Source organism: Pseudoliparis swirei, chromosome 3, assembly GCF_029220125.1.
Source record: "Pseudoliparis swirei isolate HS2019 ecotype Mariana Trench chromosome 3, NWPU_hadal_v1, whole genome shotgun sequence".
NCBI classification, from domain to species: domain Eukaryota; kingdom Metazoa; phylum Chordata; class Actinopteri; order Perciformes; family Liparidae; genus Pseudoliparis; species Pseudoliparis swirei.
In genome coordinates, this window is record NC_079390.1 from 6,311,246 (window position 1) to 6,337,286 (window position 26,041).

A 26,041-nucleotide genomic window follows, 5' to 3' on the forward strand; every position below is an offset into this window, starting at 1 on the left:
CGGATTTGAACCAGCGACCTAAGGATACCTGAATACTTTCAACAGAGAATATCATCCTACAGTCCTCCGCTCTACCAACTGAGCTATCAAAGGATCGAGAAACTCTGACATTTATGCAGCCTCTGTATCGTAACTAAATATGAAGCCAAAGCAAAGTCCGTTTCCAAACATCAAACCACCATAAATTCATCCTTCGAGCCGGATTTGAACCAGCGACCTAAGGATACCTTCATACTTTCAACAGAGAATATCATCCTACAGTCCTCCGCTCTACCAACTGAGCTATCGAAGGATCCAGAAACTCTGACATTTATTCTGCCTCTGTATCGTAACTAAATATGAAGCCAAAGCAAAGTCCGTTTCCAAACATCAAACCACCATAAATTCATCCTTGAGCGAGCCGATTTGAACCAGCGACCTAAGGATACCTTCATACTTTCAACAGAGAATATCATCCTACAGTCCTCTACCAACTGAGCTATCAAGGATCCAGAAACTCTAGAAATTATGCAGCCTCTATAACTAAATATGAAGCCAAAGCAAAGTCAAACCACCATAAATTCATCCTTCGAGCCGGATTTGAACCAGCGACCTAAGGATACCTTCATACTTTCAACAGAGAATATCATCCTACAGTCCTCCGCTCTACCAACTGAGCTATCGAAGGATTCAGAAACTCTGACATTTATTCTGCCTCTGTATCGTAACTAAATTGAAGCCAAAGCAAAGTCCGTTTCCAAACATCAAACCAACAAAATTCATCCTTTCAGCCGGATTTGAACCAGCGACCTAAGGATACCTTCATACTTTCAACAGAGAATATCATCCTACAGTCCTCCGCTCTACCAACTGAGCTATCAAGGATCAGAAACTCTTACATTTATTCAGCCTCTGTATCGTAACTAAATATGAAGCCAAAGCAAAGTCCGTTTCCAAACATCAAACCACCATAAATTCATCCTTCGAGCGGATTTGAACCAGCGACCTAAGGATACCTTCATACTTTCAACAGAGAATATCATCCTACAGTCCTCCGCTCTACCAACTGAGCTATCGAAGGATCGAGAAACTCTGACATTTATGCAGCCTCTGTATCGTAACTAAATATGAAGCCAAAGCAAAGTCCGTTTCCAAACATCAAACCACCATAAATTCATCCTTCGAGCCGGATTTGAACCAGCGACCTAAGGATACCTTCATACTTTCAACAGAGAATATCATCCTACAGTCCTCCGCTCTACCAACTGAGCTATCGAAGGATTCAGAAACTCTGACATTTATTCTGCCTCTGTATCGTAACTAAATTGAACCCCCCCCCCAAAAAAGTGACAAATATTTGACAAAAAGGTTTCCAAAATATATGACAAAAACGTTTTACCAACTGAGCTATCGAAGGATCGAGAACTCTGACATTTATGCAGCCTCTGTATCGTAACTAAATATGAAGCCAAAGCAAAGTCCGTTTCCAAACATCAAACCACCATAAATTCATCCTTCGAGCCAGATTTGAACCAGCGACCTAAGGATACCTTCATACTTTCAACAGAGAATATCATCCTACAGTCCTCCGCTCTACCAACTGAGCTATCGAAGGATCGAGAAACTCTGACATTTATGCAGCCTCTGTATCGTAACTAAATATGAAGCCAAAGCAAAGTCCGTTTCCAAACATCAAACCACCATAAATTCATCCTTGAGCCGGATTTGAACCAGCGACCTAAGGATACCTTCATACTTTCAACAGAGAATATCATCCTACAGTCCTCCGCTCTACCAACTGAGCTATCGAAGGATTCAGAAACTCTGACATTTATTATGCTGCCTCTGTATCGTAACTAAATATGAAGCCAAAGCAAAGTCCGTTTCCAAACATCAAACCACCATAAATTCATCCTTCGAGCCGGATTTGAACCAGCGACCTAAGGATACCTTCATACTTTCAACAGAGAATATCATCCTACAGTCCTCCGCTCTACCAACTGAGCTATCGAAGGATCCAGAAACTCTGACATTTATGCAGCCTCTGTATCGTAACTAAATATGAAGCCAAAGCAAAGTCCGTTTCCAAACATCAAACCACCATAAATTCATCCTTCGAGCCGGATTTGAACCAGCGACCTAAGGATACCTTCATACTTTCAACAGAGAATATCATCCTACAGTCCTCCGCTCTACCAACTGAGCTATCGAAGGATCAGAAACTCTGACATTTATGCAGCCTCTGTATCGTAACTAAATATGAAGCCAAAGCAAAGTCCGTTTCCAAACATCAAACCACCATAAATTCATCCTTCGAGCCGGATTTGAACCAGCGACCTAAGGATACCTTCATACTTTCAACAGAGAATATCATCCTACAGTCCTCCGCTCTACCAACTGAGCTACTATAGGATTCAGAAACTCTGACATTTATTCTGCCTCTGTATCGTAACTAAATTGAACCCCCCCCCAAAAAAAGTGACAAATATTTGACAAAAAAGTTGTTTCCAAAATATATGACAACAAACGCTTCCTCAGATATTTGACAAAAAAAGTTTTTCAACAAAATTTTTTTTAAAATATTTGATTTGAAAAGTTTTGAAAAAATATTAAACAATGCAAAGAGTCAATCTACAAAACATTCTTCCTTCGAGCCGGATTTGAACCAGCGACCTAAGGATACCTGAATACTTTCAACAGAGAATATCATCCTACAGTCCTCCGCTATACCAACTGAGCTATCGAAGGATCGAGAAACTCTGACATTTATGCAGCCTCTGTATCGTAACTAAATATGAAGCCAAAGCAAAGTCCGTTTCCAAACCACCATGAATTCATCCTTCGAGCCGGAGTTTGAACCAGCGACCTAAGGATACCTTCATACTTTCAACAGAGAATATCATCCTACAGTCCTCCGCTCTACCAACTGAGCTATCGAAGGATCGAGAAACTCTGACATTTATGCAGCCTCTGTATCGTAACTAAATATGAAGCCAAAGCAAAGTCCGTTTCCAAACCACCATAAATTCATCCTTCGAGCCGGATTTGAACCAGCGACCTAAGGATACCTTCATACTTTCAACAGAGAATATCATCCTACCGTCCTCCGCTCTACCAACTAAGCTATCGAAGGATTCAGAAACTCTGACATTTATGCAGCCTCTGTATCGTAACTAAATATGAAGCCAAAGCAAAGTCCGTTTCCAAACATCAAACCACCATAAATTCATCCTTCGAGCCGGATTTGAACCAGCGACCTAAGGATACCTTCATACTTTCAACAGAGAATATCATCCTACAGTCCTCCGCTCTACCAACTGAGCTATCGAAGGATTCAGAAACTCTGACATTTATTCTGCCTCTGTATCGTAACTAAATTGAACCCCCCCCCAAAAAAAGTGACAAATATTTGACAAAAAAGTTGTTTCCAAAATATATGACAACAAACGTTTCCCTCAGATATTTGACAAAAAAAGGTTTACAACAATTTTTTGTTCAAAATATTTGATGAAAAAGTTTTGAAAAAAATATTAAACAATGCAAAGAGTCAATCTACAAAACATTCTTCCTTCGAGCCGGATTTGAACCAGCGACCTAAGGATACCTGAATACTTTCAACAGAGAATATCATCCTACAGTCCTCCGCTCTACCAACTGAGCTATCGAAGGATCGAGGAAACTCTGACATTTATGCAGCCTCTGTATCGTAACTAAATATGAAGCCAAAGCAAAGTCCGTTTCCAAACATCAAACCACCATAATTCATCCTTCGAGCCGGATTTGAACCAGCGACCTAAGGATACCTTCATACTTTCAACAGAGAATATCATCCTACAGTCCTCCGCTCTACCAACTGAGCTATCGAAGGATTCAGAAACTCTGACATTTATTCTGCCTCTGTATCGTAACTAAATATGAAGCCAAAGCAAAGTCCGTTTCCAAACATCAAACCACCATAAATTCATCCTTCGAGCCGGATTTGAACCAGCGACCTAAGGATACCTTCATACTTTCAACAGAGAATATCATCCTACAGTCCTCCGCTCTACCAACTGAGCTATCGAAGGATTCAGAAACTCTGACATTTATTCTGCCTCTGTATCGTAACTAAATATGAAGCCAAAGCAAAGTCCGTTTCCAAACATCAAACCACCATAAATTCATCCTTCGAGCCGGATTTGAACCAGCGACCTAAGGATACCTTCATACTTTCAACAGAGAATATCATCCTACAGTCCTCCGCTCTACCAACTGAGCTATCGAAGGATCCAGAAACTCTGACATTTATGCAGCCTCTGTATCGTAACTAAATATGAAGCCAAAGCAAAGTCCGTTTCCAAACATCAAACCACCATAAATTCATCCTTTGAGCCGGATTTGAACCAGCGACCTAAGGATACCTTCATACTTTCAACAGAGAATATCATCCTACAGTCCTCCGCTCTACCAACTGAGCTATCGAAGGATTCAGAAACTCTGACATTTATGCAGCCTCTGTATCGTAACTAAATATGAAGCCAAAGCAAAGTCCGACAAACATCAAACCACCATAAATTCATCCTTCGAGCCGGATTTGAACCAGCGACCTAAGGATACCTTCATACTTTCAACAGAGAATATCATCCTACTCCTCCGCTCTACCAACTAAGCTATCGAAGGATTCAGAAACTCTGACATTTATGCAGCCTCTGTATCGTAACTAAATATGAAGCCAAAGCAAAGTCCGTTTCCAAACATCAAACCACCATAAATTCATCCTTCGAGCGATTTGAACCAGCGACCTAAGGATACCTTCATACTTTCAACAGAGAATATCATCCTACAGTCCTCCGCTCTACCAACTGAGCTATCGAAGGATTCAGAAACTCTGACATTTATTCTTCTAAAACTTTCTGATGAAATCAGATTGCTCTTGAAACTGTGAAGATGAACACAATAAAGCTGCATCATATTCAGCTATCCATCCTTACAAAAATAATAAAAATATATGGTTCTCATGTCTGCATGATGAGCAAGAAAATGGCCCATTGGATTTAACGCTCAGTATTTTTAGTGCAGTTAAGTGATTTTTTTCTTTCATCGACAACAAACAACAAGTTTTTAATTAATTGCTAAAATCAACATTCACTGTATGAGTTTACGTTAGAAATATAGACTGTATGTAAAATAGAATTTTTTTTTTCTTTCTTCAATTTACCCAGAAATATCCCTGTTGAATATCCTTTGGCGGTAGGTTTTTCTTGCCTGTCAGAGTGCAGGGGAAAGCAGACCCCATTGCGTCCGTAGTAGTTTCCAAACACGTCCTCGTTCATCAGGGGCACAGCGGCAATAATGAACCCCAGTAGCCAGATAGAGGCCAGGACCACCTTGCAGCGGGACCACAAACATGCTGTTAGGATTTCAAACAGAGTGGATTTCAAAGCCCACGATTAAAAAAAGATTTAAGCACATTTCAATCAGACTTACATTAAGAAAGAAAGAGGATTACTACCAAATGGGTATAACATTTCAGTGGGGAAATGCTTTGCTCTTTGAGTGAGTTCTCAAAGAGTCCCCCAAAACAAATCAACATTATATTGATCTTAGCGAAAACAACAACAACTCAAATGTTGCACATAAAGAAGCTTTTGCGCGAGTATACAGTATTTGCAGAGTAATTGGGAGAAGTCTTTAAGTGGCAATGTTGCGTTGCTAGTCAGCCATGAGTGAGGCAGTGATTGAGAAGCATCCATTACAAAAAGCTATATTAATATTCTGTTGTTTATGCTTTCTTAACTTTTAAAAATATATTTAACCCCCTGTGACCCTGTGCTCTGTGATCGGCTGTGCCGTATGATTAGTATATTTCTAAACGTAGCAAAGAGGGTTTCACAGCAGTGGCTGAGCAATAAGCAGAATACTAGTAATAATAATAATTATATTTGTATTGCACTTTTTAAGTGCTTTCCATTGACAACAGATCATTACCAATCCAATATAACAAGAATTAAAGTATCAAATACATTTGCAGATGAATTATTCCAAAGTGCATCCATTAAAATAAACTTAAAATTAAGCATTGCACAACAGAGCTATATTTCAAAATTAATGAATGAATACAACAATGAATAGCTCACCATAATAGCTCGTTTAAAATAATAAGCTCATAAAAAACATTAAATTCATTGATTTTACACAATGAGGTTGAATTAGTATTGTACACACCACACTGTAATGTGAAGACACTCAGCAGTCCTTAATTCAGTATTATTATTATTATTATTATGACGATGATGATGATGATTATTATTTATGATTTTCATTTTTTTTACCATGACCTGTGTCTTGTATTGTATTTTATATATTGTTGTTGTATATGTGTTTGTTGTTTTATGGACCCATGAGTCTGGAATATATATATATATATATATATATATTATAAAGTAGCTCACCACAGTCTGAAGTTTGCCCGGACGCAGGTTGCTGAAGGGGAAGACAATGACCAGGAACTTCTCCAGAGTCAGGTAGGTCAGGAGGAGAACAGACACCTGAGGGAAGACATCCACGTCATTTAATCATAAACAACTTTCAGCAACATTTCTGAGGACCATTTTACAAACTTTGAGACTGACTTGAAGAATGCTAAAAAGACATGCTTCAAATTAACAGAATAACATAATCAAAAACGTCCATCTGCTTTATTGTTGTCACAGATTTTCAATGTGTGCTGATCAAAAGCAACGGGCTTCCTGGTTGGGGCATTCAAGTGCTTTTGTTCAAGTGAGACTTGAGAGTCAGCTACTGAAAGCACAAATAACTTCACCCTATAAACAACCTTCATCGTCTCTTCTTTTCAACAACTTTGCTCGTGAATTCAAATTTAATGTGGCAGTTATGTGTAGTTCATATGATTTATAATCTATAGCAACAACACTATAAACCGTTGTTACGGTACGTTACTCCCTTGTTGCTACAGTAGAATCCTGTTTTTATCTTCTGTTCTCAGATCTGTTTTTAACACTCTGCACAACATCAGAGGTCGGTTGAGGATGCACTGATCCAATCAGATATCAACCGCACGTGAAAGATTCACATGATGAAAGATGCTTTGTGGAGTTTTCTGTACCAAAACACTTGAGGCCTTGAGCTTGAGTACTTGAACACTGCAGCCTAGTGAGTGTGCATCTTTAACCAGTTACCTCTGAGGAGAGCATGGCCAGGAATCCAATGGTCCGACACTCGACGCTCTCCATCCAGAGCAGGGCGTTACGATTGTACTGTCCACGGAATTTCACATCGAACACTCCGATGAAAAACAGGTACACGCCCATGAGGCAGTCTGCACCTGAACGAGAAGAGAGAGTGACGGGCGTGAGTCCATCCACCGAGAGAGACGTGGTGCCGTGCCTGGGCTCGTTAGAGGAGTCCATCTGTCAGCTGCTGGCACCGCTGACCCCCTCGCTTCTGAGAGACACAGAAGCCACCTGTCCACCCTCCAGGGCAGGCAAGAGTCATCACTCACTCGCTAGGTGAGGCACTCATTAAGACACGACTAGATGCTTTCTTTAAAACACGACATGGATGAAATTCTTCCTCAAAAAAAAGAAACTAGAACGGGCACTCAGTAGAGCGCATACCTTCGCATATCACAAGATTGGGCATTGAATTATGAACATTTTGGCATTAGTTGTATGCCAATTGGATAACAATTTACCGCGCTATGGTAAAAATAGGATGTTGACCTTTTCATGACCTTGACCTTGACCTTTGACCCGATCAATCCCAAAATCTAATCAAATGGTCCCCGGATAATAACCAATCATCCCACCAAATTTCATGCGATTCAAAGAAGATGTTGACCTTTTCATGACCTTGACCTTTGCCCAATCGATCCCAAAATCTAATCAAATGGTCCCCGGATAATAACCAATCATCCCACCAAATTTCATGCGATTCGGTTTAATACTTTTTTACTTATGCGAATAACATGCACGCACGCATACAAATACACAGGGATCAAAACATAACCTTCCGCATTTTCAATGCAAAGGTAATAATCTATCCTGAATTAAGGTGAGAGAGATGAGAGAACGGAGTAAAGCCTGGGGATGAAGGGAAGAGAAGCAAAGCGAGGGAGAGATGAGGGTTATACAAGTGGAACTGACTGCGCATACAAAACTGAGACAAAGGAGAGGAAACAAAGGGAGGTGTCAATAAAAGGACTTTTTAGAAAAGCTCTTTGAAAAGCACTTCCATCCTTACTGAATATGTGAAGGTTGTAATCTTTTGAAGTGGCTGACATTGACTTTTAAATAAGGTTTCTGTGTTGCGTGTATTTTTTTCCCGTTGGAATAGGCTCTCTTCTTGTTGGATATTTTAAAATAAGTGTTGATACCACCTCCAAGCCGTAACGCTGAATTTGTCTGTATTTTTTAAAGTTTAAACTTACCCAAGGTAGAAAAAATGAAACCGAAATGTATATCACGGATACAGCAGTGAAAGATCATTCTGGGTTTTGTAAAATGTTATCTTTATCAATCTTATTCATAAGGTGCATTACTCTTTTTCAAAGTTATATAATGATGTAGGTGAGATGTGGGTTAGAGGTTGATATATAATAGCGAACCCACATCTTTCCCCTTCCATTTTATTTTACACTTAAAAATGAGATGATTCACCGCGACAATAAATGTCTCTGGATAAAAAACACAGAAAATCAAAATGTACTGCATGCAAGCCGTAACTATGAAGATCAACATCGTTACCGTCATCTCAAAGAAACTTTTCACAATAATAAAACTGCTGCTCAGGATTGACGAGTGATATAAATTACCACTGCTGAAGCCCACATCCTCAAAGCTTTAAAGGCTCATATTTCATGCAAATTGTCTACATATAAGATGATTCTACTTCTACAGCATCTTGATCGCATGTAGAAGTTAATTCAATGTATAAATTTAGGATATTCTACATTCATTATTACAAATTAAATCTTGCCCCAGAAACAGCTGCACACTAAAGCGCACCTAATAATCCATTTTTCAAGGTTGGATTATTGCTGTTTTTTAAAATGATTTATTATTTGCTGATTAAAATAAAAAATGCTAGATGTGAGCAGTGATTCAGAGGTTTGGACCCAGGCTACGTGAATAAATCCCCATTTAAAGATTCCCTTTTATAGATCTGCTTTTTTTTATTCCACTGTTATCTGCTGTTATGTCTTTAGCACTGTTGTTGTCATGATGAGGTTTACCTCTACCCTCACATGCACAGCTGGATGCTATACATTTGTATTTCTGTATTTGCATATAGTATACCTGCAAGGACAAAGGTGTGGTTACTCACAGCAAAGGACCTTGATGCAGGCGGCATGCAGGTTGTTCTCGGCTCGTATCAGTGACCTCATGCCGATGACAAACAGGTTACCAAAGCAGGTAATAAAGGCCATGACCCAGACAGACACCCGCAGCACCATGTTAGCCAGCAGGTCCTCAAAGGAAGAGATGCCGTCCGTGTTGGGTTTACAGGACCTGACATGAGGCGCATAGGAGCAGTACTGGAACGTCTTAAAGTAGCTGGCGAGAGAGAAGGAGCAAAGACAAACAGAGGGGCGGTACCAGAAGGAAACGAGTGGGAGACACAGAGTTAGACGAGAAAGGACACATGGAAGGGGAACAAGAAAGTTTAGACGGACATCACGTTGGGTTATCCGGTTGTGCCGAGATGGATGTGAGGAGTGTAATACTCGCGGTAGGTTGTACGCACATGTGGGAGAGGTTCTTCATCGGCAGGAACATCTTAGTCTGAATGTCTGGGATCTCTATCCCCTCCAGCGCCCTACAGAAACAGAACCTCAGCACTGAACTGCGTGTGTGTGTGTGTGTGTGTGTGTGTGTGTGTGTGTGTGTGTGTGTGTGTGTGTTTGTGTGTGTGTTTACTCACAGAGACTGAACATTTGTTAGGTGGGTGAAGTGACCGCGGTGAATCTTGAGAAGTGGATTATGGGAAATATTTCTGCAACAGGAAACAGATAATAACTAGAATGGGCACTCGGTAGAGCGCATACCTTCGCATATCACAAGATTGGGCATTAAATTATGAACATTTTGGCATTAGTTGCATGCCAGTTGGATAAAAATTGGCCGTGCTATGGTAAAAAGAAGATGTTGACCTTTTCATGACCTTGACCTTGACCTTTGACCCGATTGATCCCAAAATCTAATCAAATGGTCGCCGGCTAATAACCAATCATCCCACCAAATTTCCTACCTTTTTTAAATGTTTTATTTAAAAAATGTCATTTTAAATAAATAAGTTGACATTTTTTTACCTACATTGAATAAAAAAATTAAAACATAATTATTTTCCCACTTACAGTACAACAACCTTTCTGTTATATAAGATAATCCTTTATTAGTCCCACAGTGGGGACATTTCAGGATCAAAGCAGCGGGTGCACATTAGAGCATTAATAAAAATAAAACACAAAACACAATAACAATACTAAATACTAAATATACAGAGGAAACTAAATTTGTTTGCACCCAGGGATTGCTGCGTTTGTTTCTGTGCAATTCATATACGGTCTCTTCTGCGTATTTCTTAATGAATTCACACCTGATTACCTCCCCACTTATTCTCTCTAAACAGGTTATAGCCTACAGTTTCAGTCATAATTAGTTGTGATGTTATTGTTAACACATTTATTATCCTTGGGCTATGCATCTTCAAATAATCGTATTCATGCTTTAAGTGCTTTCCTGTGTTATTTGTGGTCTATATAATCGCTCTCTAAAAAAGAATTAAGTGCAATATCCATTCAGGTTTTAGGAGCAGTGTCCTCGTCACGATGCTCAAACATATTATGCAGAAGGATAAATAAAAAAAAGACACATTCAGAATTTCTTCAGTGATAAAAAGATATTGAGTTTAGAGGACATCCTGCAAGACAATTTAAAACTATGCCGTTTTTACAGCATTGCGGAACATTATTAACTATATATAGAGCCCCAAAAGCTGTCGGACAAAATGTCATATCCTTCATCTGAACATTTGGTTATTCTGGATTAAAATTTGCCCCGTAAAAACACATCCCAGAGATTCAAAAGAGACGATCTGGAAACAGTTTTAATAATGTTTCAAAATGTGCAAATAACTAGGCTCGCCACGTTGTCTTTATGTGGCGTATGAGTACAGATGTTTCTATTGGAATGATAATATATATGTGATTGTGTTCTGTGCATCAGTAGCCTAGCCTTCATTGACTTTGGCACCAAAAAATGTCTGAACAGCGTGACGCTGTTCCTGGGAATAACATTATTGATGGTGTGCCATATCACAGGTCCTGGTGAACATGCCGGCTCACTGGTAAAGCATCCAGGAAACTGATGGAACGGAGTCATTTTTTATTATTTATTAGTTACACTTGTCTGAGAAAATGTCTGAGATGAAAAAAGTCAGCTCAATCTTTGGTGATGTTTTTTTCCAGACAAGCAAACTGAAAAAAAAGTGCCCACAGCATTTAAAGGAGGTGTAACATGTCCATCTAAATGTCCACTTGGTTGTCACTAAACTTTTTGACTGATGTTTTTATCTGTTCTATGGTTGGTATTTCTGATCATGGCTTCTCATATTTCAAGCAGCATTCAGATCCTGAGGCAAAAGTTACAATACCACACTGTAACTACTCTCAAGTGAAGGTCCTGCACTGAAACATGTCAAATCTACTTTGACCTTGGTAGTAACTATGCTTTTTATTCTGAGTTACTTTCCATCTTTGCCTTAAATTAGACCTTTTTGTGACATTGTTTATCGAGTGTGTAGGTTTGGCTCACTCAGTATACCAACCTGGTTCTGACCATGAAATGGGACACATATGATACTTCCTCATCATTTCATCCCAGACATAAAACAACACAATAACATGTCTGACAAAGTCGTCCACAAGAATACAAATTTATTTGTTCCCCGATACTAACATATATCGTTTGAGGTTCTTACCTGTGGGAGGTATGGACAGTAAGATGAAAAGGTGTTCTCTGAATCCGACTTAAAATCGAGAGATGTTGCTATTAAGTGTTTTTACACTTAATATACGATAATCCTCACATGATCACGCACACCTTTCAGTGACTCACAGTTTAAGGAGGGACTTGGAGAGGCTCCTAAAGGTGTTTTTTGGCAACTTCCGTATCCTGTTGCTGGACAGATTCCTAGATACATTGAGACAGCAAAATAACAAAGAAGATGGAAATTCCTTGAAAATAAGAAACATGCAGATGTACTTATATTTGATTTTTTTGTACATTAATTTGCAAACATTAGATGTGGAAAGTATTGATCAAAGCGTAGATAATAGGAGATTAACCAAAGTTTAAATTCTTTTTTAATAACTACTATAGCAGAGGATGAAATTGATTGATGAATAATTTCAGCATTTCTTTTACGACACTGTAATTTGGAAGAATTAATCAAAACATCTCGAGAATAAATCTCAGCAGAATAAAACTGCATTATTTCTCACACAACTTTGATTGAATCTCCATTCATTACCTTAATTATAAGATAACACCAGTACCCAGTATTAAAGACCTTTACGTGAATTATCGCTTGATTGCTAATCTATTTCTTATTTACTATTTAGATGAATTGAAAATGTATTTTAAGGTGCTTTTTAAATCCAAACCCTGTATTGGGTTTGCATGTTATCAATTATGTGACGGCATATTTATCCTATTATGGTTAATTAATCGTTATGGTTCCAGACTCGGAATCCTAACTTTTAAAATATTTTATTCAAAATGTCATTTTAAATAAATAGCCAGATTGTTCCTTTGTGATGATAAACAAGATCAGCTAATGGGAAATGTATTAAATTTGAGCAAAGATTCTCAAAACAACATTTAAATTTCCACTGAAACCCAACAAATGCTTAAACTGACCGACTTACTGCCATCTGATACAAACTGAAATAATTATGTAAACAGAATAATAAAGATACAAACAAATTGGCTCACAGTTCAGCCAGTTTCCACAGAGACTGGAACGTGTTTTCGGGAATATTTCTGATCCGGTTGTCCATCAGTAATCTGAAGAAGACCGAGCTGCTGTTAGGAACCGTGTGCAAAGTGCTTTTTCAATCTCAATGCACCATCCATCAACATTCAATGCTGACTCAGCTCAGCCGGAACAAAAAACAGGAGTTTCTGCATTGTTTATGAAACTTACACAGCCAGGCAGATAAATGCCTTGCTCAAGGGCGTGTCAATGAGGCAGATTCACTGCATTGAATATTGTTATGTAGGGTCAAACTAACAACAACAAAGTTAAACTGGATTGACGCATTGCATATTTAATTCTCATTCTGAGGCAGAGCGTTTCTTATTAAGAGAGAGAGAGAGAGAGAGTGGGGGGGGGGGGGTAGTAAAACTAACTGAAAATAAGATTTCACAGTTCAAATACAATTAGCTTGACTTGATTATTATCACTCCTATTGAGAGTAACACACATACGATCCTCTCCCTAAATAAAGATGGATGACTCTCCGCTCCTGAAAGGGAATTGTGTTTCATTCCCTTTTCTTACATGACACATCGAAGTGGGATACTCACAGAACTTCAAGGTTGCTGCAGTTCTTCAAGATGGAGTAGTTGAGAATTTGAATCTGATTTCCCTCAAGATCCCTGATAGCAGGACAAAAAAAATGGAGAAAGTAAAACTGTCTGGCCAAGAATTTAGAGCTCAGATAACTACTGAATCTCACACACATACGCATACACACACACACACACACACACACATGCACACAGCAGACTCACAGCCAGTCCAGAGCAGGCATGTGTCGACAGAAGCCTAGGTGTGGAAGCTGCTGCAGCGCGGTGCCCACCATGGATCTGATGATGAGGAGAAATACATGTTATTGCCAATAACAGATTCAATTCACACGCTGCACCGTTTAGAGAGAGGAGCCGATGCCACGCTGTAAACAAAAGGTCCGTGTGGTTGGCCTCACTGAATGAACATCTTGCACCGATGTCTACTGCCGGTGCAAAAAATTAAAAAACAAATCACTGATATTGGACCGTTGTCCTGCAAAAACAGGGCAACTCATGAGTCGTGCATAATGATGCTGATCCCAGCCACCCGTATGCTGTGTTCACACCAAGAGCATTGCGGATATTCCAAAGATGAAATATTTCAACTTGAGGCGAATGAGGCAAATTTTTCGCTTTTGCTCATTTCACCTCCAATGGAAATTTGAGTCAAACGCAACCATTCGCGTCCGTACATTGACTTGATCTACTCGCAACGCTCTCGGTTTGAACGCAGCATAAGAAGGGAGCTCATTTTGACTGCTTGTATCCACAATCTTATGCGTTCGGTCAATACCCTGAAGCACAAGTGAGAGTCAGAACAAAGACGGGCTGGTAAATCGAAGTTGTGCCTTTCGGCTCAGCTGCCTCTTCACCACAGAGATCTGGTAAAAACGCCCGCATCACCAAGCCCCCTGTTCACCTCATGCTCTTCTTTACTCATGAACAAGACCCCGAGGTACTTGTACCCCTTTTGCTTGAGGCAGTTCCTTCAGCATCGCAGTATGAATCCTCTCCACCTCGGGCACCTTGTTGCCGGGGAGCTTTTGACTAACTCTGCAGGGTTACGGATGAGTCCCGTCCCCCCCACCCCCACCCCCTGAGTCTTCAACTTTGCAAACTCCTCTGGGAGAACGTGTTGGCTAGGTTCTGGATGTCCTCAAAGTGCTTTTTCCCTCCGCTCGACAGTTTCAGTATGCAATCGAGTTCTCCCTGGATGAACACAGCCTGAGTCGAGCTCTGCTTTCCCTTTGTTGTCAGCGGTTTGCTAGAACTTCCTTAAAGCCAACCAGCAATTGTGCATCCTCCCACACTTGGGCTTTTGCGACATCAGAAGTAACTACATTCAAATATCGTCCACCATTCAATTGATTTTATTTTTTTTGTAGCCCGATATCACAAATTACGAATTTGCCTCAGCGGTTTTTACAATCTGTACACATACGACATCCCTGACCTTTGACCTCACATCGGATCAGGAAAAACACCCAAGAAATAGCAAAAAAAGACTTTCACAGGGAAAAAAGGGAAGAACCCTTCAGGAGCGCATCAGAGGAGGATCCCTCTCCGGGATGGACAGAAGCAACAGATATCATCTGTACAGAAGGAACAATTTCTCTCAATTTTCCCAATGAGAACGTTTTCCCTCTGTCCCCCACACTGCACCTTAACCCAATGTGCATCCCTAAAGTGGGCGGCCCATCGGGCGGCAGCTCCATGTAGACTTTTCCCCATGTGTCAAAGACCAGCTTCCCTCCCAGGACTGGCCCCAGCAGGCCTTGGTTTCCCTTCTACGGGAAAGGAGCTAAACTCTTTTCTTGCGGATGTGTGTGTGGTCACTACCAGGGGAGCTAATGGAGCTAACAACACAGCTCCCATGGGTCACTGAGGCCCACACAGCCCTCCACCACTTTGAGGTGGCGATTCATTGGAGAGGAATTCACTATGTCATCATAGCATGTTGCAGTTTGTGAGCATCGACTGGAAGAAACACCGACCAGAAGAGCCTTGTTGTACTTCACAGTAAAGTCAGTTTTCAGATTAAAAGCTGTCGTTGATATTTCGATGGCAACACTTCAGACAGACGTTGGGAGAGATGAAGCAGAGCCGGATAAGAGACTCCCCAGTTTCATGGAGGAACCAAATGAGAGACATACGCTTACTTCTGAGGAAGAGTAACCATCCTTTGAAGGAACAGACAGAGTGAATTTCTGAAAAAGGCTTTTATATCCTTCAACCTGAAACATCAAAAGGACATTTCTTGAAATAGTTACCTGTTGGGGACAGAAAAGCAAACAGAGAGATACTGAGTCAAGTGGAAAGATAAACGTTGGGTTGACAGGTGTGAAGCAGAGGACAGCATCAAGGGATTCCTTCAGGAAACAAAGACTGAGGTAACAATACCGCAATCTCGCTATTGTGAAAAGAACAATAGCAACTGATGACTCGAGCCAAGTCAGGAGGGAGTTTGCGACAATGATGAGAGAGCTAAGAGATTAAAAGTTAAAGACAGGGACAGAGTAGGTTTGGATGGCCTCAGACTTTGTCAAATAGTCTTTGTTTTGCTTTGGAAGGTTCCTCACAGAGTGAATTACCCAGAAGTATTGAGACATGTAAAGAGATGGTTGAATCCTCTAAATGTTTCTCAAACTTTTTTGAGTTATGTACCCCTTGTGAAATATTTTTTTTCAGCCAAGTACCCCCTAACCAGTGCAAAGCATTTTGGGTGTAAAAATATATATAATTTGCAGCATTTTGCATATAATACATTATATATACAACTCAGTTTTCTGAACTTACATTTATATTGTATTGAATATTTATGAAATAACTATTTTCAAATGCTTTTTTAATAGATGCTCATTTTGAATATGTTTAAAACAAATCTCACGTACCCCCTAGAGGGCCTTCAAGTACCCCCAGGGGTACGAGTACCCCCATATGAGAACCACTGCTCTAAATGATAAGGAAAGATGCTTCATTGCTTCCTTTCCTATCACCTTTAGCACTTCCTCCTCTGTTGCTCTCCTGAAGGTTTCTTCCCTTTTTTTCTTGCATTTAAATTGCCGGGAGTGTTTGACACGTTGACATGTCAGACTCTACTGAACCCCTTAATTCTTAACCACCTTCATAAGTCAAAGACAAAACTGAGCATGACATGAGGTGTGTATAACAAAGCAGACATTTGTCAAGAAGGAAAGCTCTTGATCTCCAGACCAGTGGGTTTGCCGACATGGCTGTCTTTTATAGTATTCTCTATATTCCGTCAGTCTGCCCCAGGGCAGCTGTGGCTACTGATGTAGCTCACCACCACCGGGATGACTGTGTGTGTGTATGACTACTGGACTCTGGACTCTGTAAAGCGACTTTGGGTTACTTGAGAAGCGCTATAAAAAAATAAAAAATAAAAATATATATATTAAATAAGTTCCCATTGTGAGTTCTTCAGCTTAGCAATTATTTTCAACGAGTAGGCGCTGGTTTTATATACTGTACATAATCACCTGTACTGTATATGGCCAACAGATATCCAATGCATTTCAAATCTGAGACACATTTTAAAGAGAAAATCATGCAACTCACAGGTACACGAGAGACTTGAGCCCGATGAAGGTGTCCTGGGACAAGTTGCTGAGCGGGTTATGATCCAACACCCTGGCACAAAGAAACATTGTTATTTATTGTTGTCAAAAGAATAACTCCACATTATGGTGAAACACACTTATTGCCTTCTTACCAAGAACTAGACAAGATACCACACTCATGTCTGTATGTACAGGTGCAGGCTCTAGTTTAACAGTTAGCATATAGACATGGAAGTGGCATCAATATAGGACTTGAACTTCAAAACGAACATGCAGGAACATGGAGGAACATGCAGGAACGTGCAGGAACATGGAGGAACATGGAGGAACATGGAGGAACATGGAGGAACATGCAGGAACATGGAGGAACATGGAGGAACATGCAGGAACATGGAGGAACGTGCAGGAACGTGCAGGAATGTGCAGGAACGTGCAGCATCATGCAAATAGTTGTATGATGCTTTATTATTGTTCAGAATGTCAAATACAGCTCATTGAAGCTCTTGAAATAATTGGATTAGCAGAAATCCATCTTTTTGTCTCATGGTGACTGAACTTTGTATTCACAGGGAAAATAAAACACACAGCTGTGAACAACTTATGAACTTCATGGGCACAAATAAAAACAACTCTCCCCACCCCAAAACGTATACCCTCCCAGCGCTCCATAATGCTACCCAGATGGTTTCAAGCACTGGGTTGCAAAATCTGAAAAGAAATTCCAGATGCCGACAAGAATACCCATGTGTGGTTAAATATACAGACCATAACAAAACCAGGCAACATGAAACAGAGCACGACTACCGCATACAGGCACTTAATGACCACAGTGTGTTTGTATATATATATATATATATATATATAGATATATTGCATATTACAGTGTCCCTTCATCAACATTAACATTTAACCAGCGGCGTATATATCACAATGACTTCCTCGTGTGTGTGTGTGTGTGTATGTGTGTTTACTCACAGCCACTCTAACCGATGGAGATCCCTGAACACACCAGGACTGAGAGAAGATATCAAGTTCTCACTGAGAAACCTGAGGAAGCAGAGAACGAGGGGGTGATCTTCAAATGTAGTTTCTCTGACTCAAATATAATATATTTCAAGCAATACAAGCTTTAAAAAAAACTAAAAACTACTTTCTTTTAAAAGATTTATAAAAATAGCTTTAACAAAAATAATAAAAGCTAGTATTCTCCTGTTTCAGTTTTTTTTTAAATGTGAGGATGTGCTGCTTGTCTTTGACATCAATCATAGCAAACGGAAGTTTATAGACTAGATGACTAATATAGTGGAAACATATTAACCAGGTGATAAATTGATAACAATATTTCCCTCCCAAATACACAGTTATTGATTATAACATTAAACCTGTAACACCTCCTTGAAATCTCTGTTTTCTGGTCAGATTAGTGTCACTAATGAAGTGAGCCGGGTACTTACAACCTCTTTAAGCTGAGCAGGCCGCTGAAAGCACGTTTGGATATGAACTGCAGGCTGTTGTTCTGAAGAAACCTGGGAGAGCAGACAAAAAATCATCAGAAACTCTACGACTCTGACTGTTGATCTCTCTCGTGCATGTAAACACCATCCACACAAACAAACACACAAACAAACAAACGCTATTGACCTGGCTAGAATGCAAAAGTGTTTAGCTCGAGTGAAATCATCATTATCATCTGCTGCACTATCCTCCATTTCCCCTTTTACACTTCAGTAAGAATCACAGGGGATAAAATCCTCATCAGCATATTCTCCACATTAACGCTGAGGACAGTCACATGCAGGGAGCAATCATTTGCTCAGATGAAAATTATTTCGCTCAAAACACACAATAACTAGAACGGGCACTCGGTAGAGCGCATACCTTTGCAAATCACAAGATTGGGCATTGAATTATGAACATGTTGGCATTAGTTGCATGCCAATTGGATAAAAATTGAGCGTGCTATGGTAAAAAGAAGATATTGACCTTTCCATGACCTTGACCTTTGACCCAATCGATCCCAAAATCTAATCAAATGGTCCCCGGATAATAACCAATCATCTCACCAAATTTCATGCGATTCGGTTTAAAAGACAGTGAAAGTGTTTGTGAGGGTGTGTGTTCCCTACCAGTTAGATTCTGCAGAATGGTGAATGGTAAATGTTCTGTACTTATAAAGCACTTTTTTCGTCTTCTGACCACTCAAAGCGCTTCAATGCTGTCCTCATTAACCCATTCACAACCATTTATACACTGATGGGAGGAGCTACCATGCATGTGCCACCTGACCATCAGGACTCTATCTAACCATTCACCCCCATTCACACACCACAGGTACAACTAAGGGAGCAATTTGTGGTGTCCCGGACACATGGACATGGAATAGCGGAGCCGGGGAACAAACAATTACATTTTATGGAACATTTAATCTGATCGTATTCAGTTTAATGGGGATAAAAACATAAGATGTCTTTCATCCATTATTGCACCTTTTCAATAGGACACCATTCCAAATTCCCAATGAGACTTTTAGTTCTTCACTGACTACCAACGTCTTAAACTGATTATAGTTTGATACTGTGTTAGCCATATGACACCACGATACAAAGGATAATTATTTGTAGTGTGAAGTCACAGTCTGTGATTTTACTCTGGTAAAGTTGTGTGGGTGAAGTTAATGTGCAGCAAACAGATTGGCACCTGAAGCCATGTTCAGGATAATATGGAAATCCTTTTGCAATATGTTTCTGTTTTTTGCCAGAGGTATTAACCCAACTTCATATCTGAGGCTTTGGTTTGTAGCTCTGGTAATGAACGATTACGTTAAATGTCTTGATGTGAGTGTGGGTGAGGGTCTAGTTTTGGAGTTGGCCTGCACTTCAGTAAAAGTCATAAAGATGTATGAGGCCCATCTTCATGTGTTTTTAAAAGTAACTTGATGCAACTCACAAAAGGTATAAATGGCCCCAGAGACGCTTCAGAGGTAATAATCAAACCTGCATTATTGAAGAGATCATGTGGCTCTCATACAGTTATCATCACAATGTGCATTTATGGAGTCAAATCTTAAAATATTATTTGAGTGACCAGTAAATAAAACTTGGAGACGCCAGTATCTGTCCCATAGTTGCCTCAGTAACAGCCGTACTCTATATACTAAGACCTTTTCTCATGTAATATTATCAATGCATTCTAATACTATTTATTTTTTAATTATGATTGTCGTATTCAAGAGACAACAATGTCAATGTGGCAGCATATGATAAATTTTCCTGTGTTTTTAGTAAATTTTTGCTTTGAGTTCAGGGATTAGATTAGATTAGATAATCCTTTATTAGTCCCACAATGGGGAAATTGCAGGATCACAGCAGCGGGTGCACATTAGAGCATTAATAAACAAAATACAATAACAATATTAAATGTACAGAGGAATACAAAGTATATATTCAAGGTAGTGATTAAAGTGAATTGTCAGCAGGTTAAAGTGATCCATTTCTACACCTGAACATTTAAACAAGTCTAAGGATAATACCAATTTGGGGTTGGAAAAATGAAAAAAAATACCGTAAAATATCTTAATAGGAAAGAAATTGAACAAAGGGCAAATAATCAGGATGCGTGTCTCATCAGAAACCGCATGTGTCCTTGAATGACGTGAATATACTATGTTTCCACTGATACATAATGAGTAAACAACTCAAAGTAGCCATTGTGTGAACATTACTCACAGTCTCTCGAGGGAAGAGTATTGTGAGAAAACAAAATCCGTCAACACTCGGATCTCATTGCTCCTCAGCGACCTGTAACAGAAGCCATGAAAGGGCAGTTAGAAACACACAGCAGCTGCTTCGCAGAAACCGGGTACAGAAACACTCAGACAGAGACAAGCAGGTAAAGAAAGGACGACGCGTACGAAGCAGTATGAGCAATAAACAGGCGCATAAAAACATTACTGCTGCCGTTTTGTTGGCATCACATTTGCACCTCGATGAAAGGGTTGTTAGTGTAGAAGTTTGAAAAGGTTCATTGTTATGGAATCTAAAAAGGTTAGTTCAAGAACAGGTACATATAAATGTCAGAGCATACATGGATATACTACACACACACACAGCTGGCGCTCGACAACTCAAGAGGAGTAAAGGTCTTAGCTGAAAAAATTCATGACATAAGAATTCAATTAAACATGTTTTGTTTGAATACCTAATAAGACTGAACCTGTTACACCACAGCAGGTCACACCATCAACAGCAAAATAGCTTATTTTACCAACATATAACATACGTATGCCTTAATTATGCACCCACCCACACACAAAAAACATTTGATCAACAATAAATCATGTTGGTAATAGGATCTAAAGCGGCTTTCATTTGCACAGAAGAGGACAAACAAATCAATGTCGATAAAATGGCTTCAGAGACTCGTCGTGTGGCCTGATGATCTAATCTAAAGCGATGCTAATGTCTTCTTTTCTAATTTTCACAACTAAACTAAATAAAATTTATTTAACAAGAAAAATTGAGAGAAAGAATATTGAGATAAAGAATCAAGAGAATAGAAACTTAGACTTGATTTGTGTTTTAAACAAAAAAAACCAGGAAAGCCAGAAGAAAGAAGAAATGGGGACACAACATGTTTAACAGATGTTTTTTGCTTTTATTTAGTAATGATCATAATGTCTCCATCCATCAACATTACAGAGGCAGGTTCCTTCATCAACATCAACAGGCAACACAGCGCACTTTTAAGAACTATAAAGTCTTGTAAATTTTGTTGTGAAGTGTGTGTGTTGAATTTGAAGATGAAGTGTTTTGAGAGAAAGTTGAAGACAATCAAGAATCAGAGAAGGCACCGACCATCCAACAAGAGAAGAGAGCTGCTTCAACAGCTGCTGTCAACTGTCAGCAGATGAGTCACAGTCTGTGTCGCTGTCTGTCAGACAGTCCAGAAAAAACAAAGGAAATAAAAGTTACAGCTGGACATAACATATATATAAGATAGAAGAAAACTAAAGGCTTACACTTAGAATCACTAACAATAACTTAGATAACAACTTTATAAGAGTCAATGAACCCACGACTAAAGACTTATTGGGGGAACGGCGACTTGTGAATCTAAAGGAGTTGTTGAACGCAGAATGGACGAAGATATCCTGACTTTTGAAGAATCGATCCTCTCCTAATTCAAGCGTGACGCCTCGCCGGCTGTCAGAGGAGACGAATCCTCTCCAGAGAGACAAGACCAGGATCTGATTTCGATGTGGAACATCTGTAAAGTGATTGCAACACTTTTGTTAAGTGCTCCATGTTGACATTCACTCCAGAAAAACTGCATGTGATAAACTAACTGCAAATATGATATGGGCATATACATAATATCTGATCTCTGTGTGTGCCATCGTGACAAAGGAGCTCTTGTGTTTCATGTCAGATAATCAGGTGGTGGTTCCTACGATCTCAAACTGAGCCCAGGCGTGTGTGATGGGCTGATTCACAGTTACATTTTTTCTTTTTAATCGAAGAAAGGCCATAAAGTGCCTTAAAGGGCATCCGTGGAATTTATTCTGGACACACTAGACCTTGGAAAAGCGATTTCTGGCTGAGGCAAGAAATGTAATCATTCCTTTATGAGAATATAAAAACTGAAAAAATGTGTCACACACAACAATCCCAGACCTTTTTCACAGCAGACCTTTTTGACTTGTCATGGCTTGAAAAGCACTGATGTCATCTAAATATATTAGATTATATTTAATTTTAATTTATTTAATTAATTTATTTTATTTTATTTATTTTATTTTTTATTTATATATTAGAGAGTTAAAGATTTAGGAGAGCCGTGCTGGCTCACTGGTCGTATCTTCAAACCACATACTTCTTCTGTCCTAACATTGCACCTTGAACTTTGACCTTCTCGCTCATATCAGAACAATGAGGGTCAGAACAGCCAGAAAAAGCACGCTGGCTAGCACAAGATGTGCAGGGTGTAGTAACGTCCTTGCTATTTCTGTCAAACGGCATTTGAAATACTGTGTATTGGGACGTACTAAATATCTTTCTGGCCTCCTACTTTCTGCCACAGATGAGGTGTACAAGCACTTTGTAACTTGGTTTATCTGAACTGTAACGCCCAGTTACGTGTCTCCTGTGTCTCCTCTATGTCTTCTCTGCATCTCCTCTGTCTTGATTGGTTAATTCTCTTCACCTGCCCTCAGCCACTCATGTCTCCTTGATTAGTTAATTCCCTACACCTGCCCTCGGCCACTCCTCTGTCTCCCTGATTGTCTCATGCCGTACACCTGTGTTTTCCCCGCTAAATTGTGCCGGTTTTTCCCTTGTCTCCTGTCGGTTTGTTGTCTTTATCGCCGTCTCATAGTGTCTCTGGTTTTATCGCTCATTCCCAGTCTTCGTTCAATGGTGATTCCTAGTTCTTTTGTCGCCGCTTTCGAGCCAGGGTTTTCATGTTATACCTGTTCTTGGAGTAAAGTCTTTTTGTTTCACTCAAACCTGGAGTCCAGCCTGTCTTTCTTTGCACCTGAACCTCACCCCGTGACAAGGACACACAATCGGGTCCATTGAGTAGTGCAGCTGCGGACACACTGACCAGCAGAGTGTCTGATGTTCTTTACTACTCAGCAGATGAACACCAACAAGAGCAGAGATGTAAAGAGCTGAGATGGTGCCAAAGCACAGCAGTCTTTCTGTTTGTGTTTCTCTTGTGATCTCGTGAGAAGCCAGCTGCCGTGCAACAGAAGCCAACAGTCAAAAAGGACGGTTGAAAATAGTCAAAAGACTACGCATGTAAATATATCCAGGAGGAAAGTTAAAAAAAACTTTGGAAATACTTTTAAGAACAACCATGGCAATTGTTTTGTGCTTTCCCCCCCCTTGCCTGTTTAGCACATTTGATATTTAACCACTTACAGTTATGATCTTGAGGATTTCAACTTGATTTGTGTTTATTTTATGTCTCTGTCTTCCAGGATTCAATGTTCTGACCATCAATGCCAGAACAGGAACAACAAACTGAAAATAGTGTTATCTAACCTTTAAGAAATGAGGACTGTGAAGACTGAAAATGGTAGTCGCAAAGACAGAAGCGCGCACACACACACACACACAGTAATTACAACCAGTGAACACTTACAGAAAGGTAACGTTAGGAGAGAGGAGTGGAACATCCTGCAGGTTGACCTTCACACATTCCACATCTGTCTTTAAGCAAGCACACTCCTCTGGATACTCCTGTAAGACTACACACACATACACACACACACTTTAAAAAAAAGATATTCATGAATTATAACTTATTACAGAATGTGAATCACAACATTGATTAAATTAATGGGGATTCTCACATTTGCTAAACACCTCATCTCATTAATGTCTAACCACACAAATATACTGTACACACATGCTGAAAGTAAACTACACCTACACACATCCTGTCTACACACACACACACACTTACAACACTCATTCAGTAAGTGCTGGTCCACATCATTGGCATCTTGGAGTGTTTGGCCAAATAAGTCGGCCCATCCGATGTTGTCCCCTGCGAAGCCAGACAAAACAATAATTATCTATAAAACACATAAATATGTGAAACGACCACGACATCTAACGGCAGTTGCACGTAATGTGGAAATTGACACGCAACCACTTAGTTTGATTATAAATGTTTCTGAATGTAATAATCTGTTGCATGATGCTATTAGTTTGTCTACTGCAAAAACAGATGTATTATACTTATGGTTTTCAGATGAAGCAACTGGCATATGTAATCGCACCGGTACCGGCTAGAGCTTATGTTGCACAATAAAAGTCCTGCATTCAAACGTTAACTTCAAGTGAAGAGTAAAAGTTTCTTTATTATTATTCACACTAACATACTAACATTTACATAACGTCGGCTTTTTTAATTTGAATGTGATTCTGGATAGTTTCATAAAAAATAATAAATCATATTTTAATCATACATACTGTTTTGTTATGTTTTGGGAGTAAATAGGAATCTGCGACTTAACCAGCAACATTGATCTGTCAGATAAATAACTTTTGGGGGCCTTTTTTATTAGTTATTAGTTAGTTATTCATGGTGCTTTAAAAAGAAGCCGATTAACAAATCTCGAGCTGTTATCGACCCTTAAAGTTGGTATATTTTTCCTGAGTCACGACTCGGATGTGTATAGCTCTTGGCCACAGAAAGCAGTAGTCTGAAGTGTGGAGGCTTTAATTAATATTAATCTTTGTTTGTTAGTTGAGAAAACCTCAAGCAGCAACACCACAGGCCAAGAATTCAGCTCACTCTGACGGGGTGTGTGTCGTGAACTGAAACTGCACGAGTTGCTTCAAATATCGCAATGAAGCTGCGTCCATGTTGTATAATAAAAGTAATAAATCAGAACAGTTTGGAGCTGTCAAACATGCATGTCGTCTCTGACAGGAAGCCAGAGCCTCAAACTCACCAGTCAGCTGACAGTCAGTCAGTCAGCTGACAGTCAGTCAGTCAGCTGACAGTCAGTCAGTCAGCTGACAGTCAGTCAGTCAGCTGACATCCACAGCCTCCCTGGTGCTGTCAGTGACCGTCGATAAGAAACACATTTGAAGAGTCACTGCTGCTCATTAGCAGATGTGATGGAGTGATGTTTTTAGTTGCTAATATAAATCATCTCTCATTATAATCATTTACAGAAGACAAACCCCTGTGACTAAATGTTTTGTGTCGTAGTTCATATCTAAATGTTTAAATACCAACTATGCAAGTCACATGTATAATTTTAATTGTAAGCGCTGCTATTGAAGCTCAAGTACACGTGTGTTTTGATAGATATTATCCCTTTGGCATAAATCTACTGGGCTCCCTCACGAGGGAGTTTGATTCTCTAATGACAGAGACTCCTGAACATGT

General features: G+C 39.6%; 1 protein-coding gene and 1 non-coding gene across 2 annotated transcripts in view; both read right to left on the reverse strand.

Annotated features, from left to right (window-relative positions):
- Positions 1–26,041, reverse strand: part of rxfp2a (relaxin family peptide receptor 2a) — a 66,805-nt gene that overhangs the window by 29,419 nt on the left and 11,345 nt on the right. Inside the window, exons 3-18 of the mRNA XM_056411312.1 lie at positions 24,602–24,685; positions 24,278–24,383; positions 20,860–20,931; positions 18,589–18,660; positions 18,110–18,181; positions 17,133–17,204; positions 13,776–13,850; positions 13,569–13,640; positions 12,975–13,046; positions 12,096–12,170; positions 9,901–9,972; positions 9,724–9,795; positions 9,304–9,533; positions 7,158–7,303; positions 6,411–6,506; positions 5,177–5,345 (exon numbers count right to left, since the gene is read on the reverse strand). Coding sequence (XP_056267287.1) covers positions 5,177–5,345; positions 6,411–6,506; positions 7,158–7,303; positions 9,304–9,533; positions 9,724–9,795; positions 9,901–9,972; positions 12,096–12,170; positions 12,975–13,046; positions 13,569–13,640; positions 13,776–13,850; positions 17,133–17,204; positions 18,110–18,181; positions 18,589–18,660; positions 20,860–20,931; positions 24,278–24,383; positions 24,602–24,685 — 1,557 coding nt within the window. The remainder of the gene's footprint in view (positions 1–5,176; positions 5,346–6,410; positions 6,507–7,157; positions 7,304–9,303; positions 9,534–9,723; positions 9,796–9,900; positions 9,973–12,095; positions 12,171–12,974; positions 13,047–13,568; positions 13,641–13,775; positions 13,851–17,132; positions 17,205–18,109; positions 18,182–18,588; positions 18,661–20,859; positions 20,932–24,277; positions 24,384–24,601; positions 24,686–26,041) is intronic.
- trnap-agg (transfer RNA proline (anticodon AGG)) lies at positions 4,538–4,638 on the reverse strand. The gene is made up of 2 exons: positions 4,602–4,638; positions 4,538–4,573 (listed from the first exon to the last, which is right to left on the reverse strand). It is a non-coding gene; the product is annotated as a tRNA-Pro (tRNA).